The sequence below is a fragment of the Cajanus cajan genome, chromosome 4 (genome assembly GCF_000230855.2).
Source record: "Cajanus cajan strain Asha chromosome 4, NIPB_CcT2T_4, whole genome shotgun sequence".
Taxonomy (NCBI): domain Eukaryota; kingdom Viridiplantae; phylum Streptophyta; class Magnoliopsida; order Fabales; family Fabaceae; genus Cajanus; species Cajanus cajan.
In genome coordinates, this window is record NC_138520.1 from 77934440 (window position 1) to 77943915 (window position 9476).

Sequence of the window (9476 nt, forward strand, 5' to 3'; positions counted from 1 at the left end):
AAAAATTAAATACATTTAATAATTTTTAAATATGCATAAATTTTTTTATTTTTACTATTAATATAACTTGGGAAGGAGTATGAATTATTAACGTGATTAGTTATAACTTTTGCTTCATAAATACAAATTTTTAGTTACATTTATGGCATTAGATTTCTTGTTGTTTCTACCTTCCTTGTGAATAAAATAATAGTATTTTCTTTTATAGTTTTTAAAATGAGATTCAGGCCAGGCGATGACAATTTGAAAATATAAAATTTGTGAACGTTACAATAAAGCAGAGTTCCGTTACCAAGTTTAAAACAGACAGAAGCAAAGTAGTGTGGCGTGCGTGTCCAAGGTGGCAGATAAAAAGAAACCTCTGGAACCAACCAGAAGCAGAGAATCCGTTCCCGCGTATCGCTCCATTCCTACGTAACCAAAAGAACTTTCTAGAATTCTAAATTTCCAAATTAAAAAACCCCACGCACTTATATAAACACCACATCCTCTCTACCCTAACTCATATCGTAGCACAACCATTCTATTCTCTTCTCTCTTTTTCTTCCCTGCGCCGCTCCGCACCCAAACCCTACCTTCTCTGTAATCTACGATCTATCAATGGCCGGAAAGGGCGACGGTCCCGCTATCGGAATAGATCTCGGCACCACCTACTCCTGCGTCGGAGTGTGGCAGCACGACCGCGTCGAAATCATCGCCAATGACCAGGGGAACAGGACCACGCCGTCTTACGTCGGTTTCACCGACTCCGAGCGTTTGATCGGTGACGCCGCTAAGAACCAGGTCGCCATGAACCCGGTCAACACCGTCTTCGGTAAGTCAACTTTCCGAGTCTTCGCTTTATCAAGATCTGCTTTGTGCGTATATATGTATTGGATCTCTAAACGTGTGGAATGTTGTTAGATTCGTAGATCTGTTATTTGTCACTCTGTGTTTTTTTTTTTGTTTTTGTAATTTATATTTTGTTATCGTATATCTCCCTGCTTTGTCTATACTATCGTTATTGTTAAAATGAATAACAAGGATTGTGAATCGATGCATGATTTGAGCCGGTTTACTGTGTTATTTGTGTTTTAACTGGAATCGCTTTGCTTGTACGTACAATAGTATTTTGTTGAAATCTGATTCTGTACCGTGTAATATTATGCACATGCATTGGAAGTATGATTTTGAATTGATTAATATGCACATGCGCCTGTTACTTGTAATTGTTCGTTGAAATCTAATTTTGAAATGAATATCATTATGCATCAGTTCATTGTTGTTAGGAGAGTTATTTGATCTGTTGAATCGATGGTTAATATTATTATTATAATTATTATTATTATTATTGTGATTATTATTATTATTATTATTTTCAAGCAGAATAAATAGTTTTTATTTTGATTAATATGGAGAGTATATACAATAGAGACTAAAGTTCTCAGTGTAGATTGGTTCTTAACTTATACGATGTGTTGAGAGATAAAAGATATATTTTCTTCTTGTTGTGATTATTATAATTATTATGATGATGATGATGTAATAAAAACTTGATTGGTGACTGATTATTTGTTGTGTGATTTTAGATGCCAAGCGTTTGATTGGAAGGAGGTTTAGTGATGCTTCCGTCCAGAGTGATATAAAGTTGTGGCCATTCAAGGTTGTTGCCGGTCCCGGTGATAAGCCTATGATTGTGGTCAATTACAAGGGCGAGGACAAGCAATTCGCTGCTGAGGAGATTTCCTCTATGGTTCTCATGAAGATGCGTGAGATTGCCGAGGCTTATCTCGGTTCCACCGTGAAGAACGCAGTGGTCACGGTTCCTGCATACTTCAATGATTCCCAGCGTCAGGCCACAAAGGACGCCGGAGTCATTGCTAGTCTCAATGTGATGCGTATCATCAATGAACCCACCGCCGCCGCCATTGCGTATGGTCTTGACAAGAAGGCCACTAGCGTGGGTGAAAAGAATGTCTTGATTTTTGACCTTGGAGGTGGTACCTTTGATGTCTCTCTTCTCACTATTGAGGAGGGTATTTTTGAGGTCAAGGCCACTGCTGGAGATACCCATCTTGGAGGTGAAGATTTTGATAACAGAATGGTTAACCATTTTGTTCAGGAGTTCAAGAGGAAGCATAAGAAGGACATCAGTGGAAACCCTAGGGCTCTTAGGAGGTTGAGGACTGCCTGTGAGAGAGCGAAGAGGACTCTTTCGTCCACTGCACAGACCACCATCGAGATTGATTCTCTTTACGAAGGTGTTGACTTCTACACCACAATCACCCGTGCCAGGTTTGAGGAGCTCAACATGGATCTTTTCAGGAAGTGTATGGAGCCCGTTGAGAAGTGTTTGAGGGATGCCAAGATGGACAAGAGCTCTGTCCATGATGTTGTTCTTGTTGGTGGATCCACCAGAATCCCCAAGGTGCAGCAGCTGTTGCAGGATTTCTTCAACGGCAAGGAGCTTTGCAAGAGCATTAACCCTGATGAGGCTGTTGCTTATGGAGCTGCTGTTCAGGCTGCTATATTGAGTGGTGAGGGTAACGAGAAGGTTCAGGACCTCTTGCTGTTGGATGTTACACCCCTTTCTCTCGGTTTGGAAACTGCCGGTGGTGTCATGACTGTTCTCATTCCAAGGAACACAACTATTCCCACCAAGAAGGAACAAGTTTTCTCTACTTACTCAGACAACCAACCTGGTGTGTTGATTCAAGTGTACGAAGGAGAGAGAGCCAGAACTAGGGACAACAATTTGTTGGGCAAATTCGAGTTATCTGGTATCCCCCCAGCACCCAGGGGTGTTCCTCAGATCACAGTTTGCTTCGACATTGATGCCAACGGTATCTTGAATGTCTCTGCCGAGGACAAGACAACAGGGCAAAAGAACAAGATCACAATCACCAACGACAAGGGTAGACTCTCAAAGGACGAGATCGAGAAGATGGTTCAGGAGGCAGAGAAGTACAAGGCTGAGGATGAGGAACACAAGAAGAAGGTGGATGCAAAGAACGGTTTGGAGAACTATGCCTACAACATGAGGAACACCATTAAGGATGAGAAGATTGCATCCAAGCTTTCTGCTGACGACAAGAAGAAGATCGAAGATGCCATTGAGAGTGCCATTCAGTGGTTGGATGGAAACCAGCTTGCGGAGGCAGATGAGTTCGAAGACAAGGTGAAGGAGCTGGAGAGCATTTGCAACCCAATCATTGCCAAGATGTACCAGGGTGCAGGTGCTCCTGACATGGCTGGAGGCATGGATGAAGATGTTCCATCATCTGGAGCCGGTGGTGCTGGCCCCAAGATCGAAGAAGTTGATTAAATTATTTTTTGACTTAGACGGATCTATTGTTTTGGGTAATTTATTGTTTTTATGTTTTAGAATATTGGCCAACTTTTTTTTCGGTACAGACATGGGTTATTGTTATTGTTAATGCTGTTTTTGTGTTTTTGGATACTTTATCCAGTTTTCTCCTGGATGGATGAATACTTTGTTTAAAAATCATTTTGATAAAGGAAACAATTTTATTGGCCAAGTCTTTGTTGCTTTCATTACTCAATCTATTCTTAAGTCTCAACGTTTCATTTTGTATCTATTGAAGGTATCCCTTGCCTTGGCCTTTTATTTAATTTGACTTCCATCACATTTTCCAATGCGAGGCATGTTGAACTACTTCAAGTAAGAAATTCATTTTGTTTCAATTCAAATAATATAATAATAGCTTCAAATATGTTTAGAAATGAGTCGAGCCAGTAAGCTTTGTCCAATGATAAATTAAATTCTTTTTCTAAGTTCATTATAGTTGAGTTTAATTAATTTCATGAACCAATCATCTTTTTAAGCAAGCATTATTTTACGTTTTGAGACTTAAGTTTGCGACTAATACCTTATCCTATTTAACTTGATTATTTCCCTTGATTTAGGATTAAATTCGTAGCTTAATAAAGTTTAGCATGTCATTGTTGCTTGTTTTTAGTATTGGGAATCCGAATTAAGGAGTAGAGTTTGAACATAAAAACTTTAAATCTCAGTCAATTTTTTTTTACTTAATACCGACGTGCTCTGATTAATAACTCGACTCACTTTATTATGTTAGTTTTTAATAAGTCAATTTGATTCAAGAAAATATTTTTATTTTATTTCCTATTTTTATTAGTATTTAGAAAATCATCTTTGAAAAAAATAACAAAACTGCTTTATTTTGTTTTGGGATATGAAGTGTTTGTATAAAAATAGTAAAAACATCAAATTATTTATATTATTCTTCATAATTTTTTTAATATTTTTTTTGTAATTCACTAATCATTTTTTTCCCATATGAATCAGGCCTTAAAAATATTGGGCACAAATGTTAGTTTGATATCATGCTGAATCTAATATTTTATTTATCAATGTTTTCTTTTTGACAGCTTATTATTATTCAATGCTAATCACACTTCACAACATAATAATTGATTCTTGCATGGCTAGGAGAAAGTAAGAGTTCCATGATATTGCAACCCAATTTATTCCCTTCCCTTATCTTTGACAGAACTCACCTAAGCAAGCTTACCACATAGTACACTCTCATTGTATCAGTAGTAACGTATTCCTTTATTCATTGAACAATTTTGTATACATCAGAAAACACTATATGCTTAGAACATGATGAGAGAAGACAAGAAGAGATGAGAATATTGTCTGAATGAAGAGGCCATTGAGCATGCAATTGAATGGTTGGCAAATGTGTTGGGAAATTAGAGGAAGGAGTTGCATTGCCAGGGTGGAGCTGCTCCTAACATGCCTGGCACCATCTGGATCCACCCTTGCTGGCCCAACATCCAAATACTCCATTAGATTACATATACTTTGATCAATTACATTCTTTCTTTCTTTTTTAAACATCAGTTACACCTAAAAACAATGTTAAATTATTGGTTTTTTTTTTTTGCAAATAAGGCGATTCTCATAGCTAATTCCTTCTCATTATTCTCATTATTTCAAGAAATCATAATCCTTGAATCGTTATCGTTACTAATATTTTAGTCATTATCGAGGTGTCTCTATTTATTTTATTTAAATAAAAAATGAAACGTAAAAAGAAAAAGTAATGCACAATTTCGAAGAGATTTGATGTAATGTTTCCTTTAATTAATACATGATTTCAAAAGTTATAATAGAATGAGAATGAGTTCAATAACATTACTCTTTAAAAAAATATTGGCCAAAGTGAAAAACAAAAAAGGAAGAGCAAAGGCTGAATAAAAAATGGTAAGAGATTAAAGTAACTTGCTGCAGTTATAAATCCATCGCAGTTGATTTATATAAATCTATGAACATAATTGTGTATGTAAAAAAAGAATTACATAAGTGTCATTATTTAGAAGAGGTGAAGATGTGATTATCTCATTAAAGAAGGGCAAAATTGACTAAAAAAAATAATAGAGACCAAAATCTTGATGTCCCTTTATTTATTGTATAGATATTCTACTGGCAGTAAAAATTAATTTTATTTTCTTAGTAAGAAAGATTACTACGTTGAGAATTAATCTAACTACTCATCCATTTTTTTTTAATTTGTTTTTAATGGATTTGTTTTTGGACATCACCCGAAAGGGTCACTCACGCTCAGAGTGCTTGCACGCACGTTCCATCATGAGCTGATCAAACTATATTGATGCATGCTTCATAGGCATGAGGGAGTATATTAGAAAAAATTCAAGTCCCGCCAATCCTAGATCATTAAAAAGGGCCACCCACCATTTATCCATGTATCAAGCCTAATAGTATTGGACGTGAGGGGATCTATTGGGAAAAACCCAAGTCAGCCTAATAGTACTGGACGTGAGGTGTATTGGGAAAAACCCAAGTCCCACATCGACTAGAGATTAAGCAATTGAATAGTATATAAGTGAAAAATAACCCTCACCTTACAAGCTGGTTTTGTAGGGTTGAGTTAGGCTTAATCCATATTGGTGAAATATTGTCCGCTTTGGGTCTGAAGACTTTCAGAAAACGAATCATTGAAATCTCTCTGACTTTTGTTCTTAAATCCCACTACTAGCATAAAACGAAGAGAGTTTCATACACAAAAATTATAAAATTTTGCACTTAAACGAAATCATCACATTTTGTAGTATTAGTGTGTCATAACTGTACTTATTGTATAATGTGTCTATTATTTCTGTCATTCTATGTATGCACAAGTTCTTGTTTGAACCTCATTCCGTTCAGGAAAGAACTATACAAATGAATTTAATATTATATTTAACCAAACTTTAAAGTGTATGGACTTTTGCCACTCATATGATACTCAATATGCAACTTCTTAACAAATTAACACAAACCCTTCTCCCCACTAGAATATGTTACTTGATAAAGTATTCCAAAAGTCAAATACAGATAATATGATTATTGTATTATTTTTCTCATTTAAAGTAAAAATATTATATTGTCTATACGAGGATTGGTCAAAATTCCTTCCACATAGTGAGATATGAATTTCTGCTATATAATCCTATAGTACGTGATGACTATTTTGTCCTTTATGTATAATCACTAAAAGTCTAAAATTGTGTTTGTATTTGCTAATTTAGAGGGGAGAGATTTAAAAAAAAAATCAGGAGAAATATTGGATAATTTCTTTGTTTGTTGAAAGAAAAGTTATACAAATTCCCAGGTCCATTATATTATGCTTCTTTATTTTTTATTATTATAATATATTTTAAATATATTTTTAGTCCATTAAATTTAAGATAAATTTATTTTTAGTTCTTCAAATTTAAAATTAATTTTTTAATTTTTATAATTTTAAAAAATTATTTTAATCTTTATAATCAAATATTATTAAAAATTTTGTCAAATTAAATAAAATCTGTCTACCATAATCTTTATTAATTAAGAGATCATATTAAATCAATTTTACATTTAAGAAACCAAAAATATATTTAAGTATATATATATATATATATATATATATAAATGTAAATTATCTTACGTTAAAAAATAGAGTAAAAATTACTAATTTTAGTTGGCATAATTTTTTCACCCAATATATTTTTCACTTTATTTTCTATTTATCCAAATTAATGGAAATATTTGTTCCTCTTATTCTATCAATCTACACATTTTTTAATCTATTTTTCATTTTTATCTTTTTCTCTCTATTTCACTCTTAATCCAAACAAAATACAAAGGGAAAGTCCCTCATAACACATTGCTATTTCATACATGAATTTCAAGATCGATCAAATCCAAAAACAAATACTTAAGAGATCAGAAATTTCTAAACACGAATCCCTGCTTATGAATTGAATTTCCAATCAAATTATAGCAAAATTAATTTTAAAAATGTGATTAAAATAACACTTATATTTATTTTTGAAGAGGAGCAATTATACAAGGATGCTCGTGAACTCTTTCACAGTTTCACTGCGTGTTTATTTTTGATCTTGACATCATGTGCCAGACTATCAGAAATTGATAACCAACCAAAGCATTGTCCCCATTATTTTACGACAACCTCTTCTGTCTCCTTGGAACTAAATAAACATGTCGGTGGCACATGAATGAATATGTAAAACAAAATACTAATACTAGTGGTAATTAAGATACAACCTCAAGAGTTCACTGCATTTTTAAATCTAAATTCCTCCTAAAAATGTTGTTTGTTTAAGTCTGCATCTCAATTACATGTTGCAAAAAATTATGGGTTAGAAATGGAAGATATTATAAGCCTTTATGCTTCATCTAAAAACTTATTTTTCACAACATTACTATTATTACCAAGTTTATGCTACCTTTTCTCAATCAAATATCTTAACTCTTAAGAATAAATATATATACCCATCAGGTTACAAGAAGTAGAGGTTTGTTCAATTCGGTTCTGTTTGATACTAATTTATTAATCATACCACAAATAGTTTGATTCATTAATTAGTTACTATCAAGAAAAATAAAATAATGGAAGCAACATGAGATCCGTAACCTACTTTGACTGACAACATCCTTGGGTTTTGTGGCCCATCTTCTAATATTAATTGAGGCGTTACCCATTCATAGGGTAATGAAAGGATGAAAACGTAGGACTGTCCCAAATGCAAAGGATTCCAATTAATTAACACAATTTCTCCCGCCATTTAGTGTTGTTGCTTTGGAGCATCATGATCTACTGAATGAATCAAAGGAACCAATAGCAACAACATTGCTTCATTTCAAAACAAAAAATCAAGTGCAAGAATGAAAAGCATTCAACAAAAACTATGATTAAAATTTTAAAAACCCAAGCATAGTTGGAACCTTTCTTTCACATATGGAATGGAATCATTGTCCCTCCAATTTTTGAGTGCGTAGCATATCACCAAGCATGAGTAAACGCATACTTTCGTCTCTTAATTCCAAAGGTACTGCCAAATTGTTTATTGAGATTAAGAAGTTGTCAAATTGGTTCTGTCAAATAAGTCTTTTAATTTTGAGAAAATTGTAGAGCTTTGCTAGAGTTTTTTTTTTCTTTCCCTTTTTTAAATGTAACATATTTTTCTTCATCAATTTTTTTTATTTATTAATCTAAGTTACACATGTAATTTTTTTTAATATAAAATAATATCATTTATGCATTGTTAGGAGAGAATATATTATTAATATCATTTATACTTAATGTCTATTTTGATATAAGCTTATATACGTTTTTCTAGTGTTTCTCTACTAAAAATTATTATTATTATTTTTAGTAGAAAAGTTTTTAAAAGTATTTTTAATTGATATTCAAACAAGTTCTTGATTTCTTACTGAATTTTAATTATCAAATTATATTGTAAATATCATGTGGGTGTTGTGACTTAAAAAACATATCAACTTTAAGAAATAATTTCAACGAGTTAAAAAATTATTATTTTCAAAATTAAAGAATAATAAATTTTTTCATAAGTATGACATAATATTATATATAATTCAAAAATAAAGGATATATGTGTATATAATTGTTAAAATATGAATTAAACTTTACTTTTTTTTTTCACTTTAATTAATGACATTATTTTAAGAGAGGTTAATTATTTTTAAAATTAAAGTAAAGAAGTGCGCTATTTAAATAAGAGATGAGTACAATTTATTCTTTAATTTAATTACTTATCATCATTTTAGTATTAGTATATATATATATATATATATATATATATTTTTTTTTAGTTATGAATTAATATGATTGTGAATTTGCATTTTTAATATCATATTTTACAATTTCTTAAAGACTAATTTAATACCACATTCCAAATGCAGGAACCAATTTATGTATTTACTCCACCAAGAAGTACCAAGTACCAACTAGAGTTATGGGAGGATTAATCGTCCCTCGTTTGAAGGATCTTGCATTACAAGTTATATTAGATATGCAATGTGACATAGTGACAATGTGACATGTCACTTTCTTGTGTATGTGTGTGTTTTTTTTCTTCTGATCCCATGTGAACCTCTCTCGAAGGACGAGACCCCCCAACCATAAGCCAGACAGGTACAT

General features: G+C 32.7%; 1 protein-coding gene across 1 annotated transcript; it reads left to right on the forward strand.

Moving 5' to 3' along the window:
- The first annotated feature begins 491 nt into the window (after nt 1-491).
- On the forward strand, nt 492-3518 carry LOC109812433 (heat shock cognate 70 kDa protein 2). Its single transcript, XM_020376397.3, has 2 exons — nt 492-814; nt 1569-3518. Exons 1-2 carry the CDS (start codon nt 601-603, stop codon nt 3302-3304), a joined length of 1950 nt encoding a protein of 649 aa, XP_020231986.1. The 5' UTR covers nt 492-600; the 3' UTR covers nt 3305-3518.
- Nucleotides 3519-9476: the final 5958 nt, after the last annotated feature.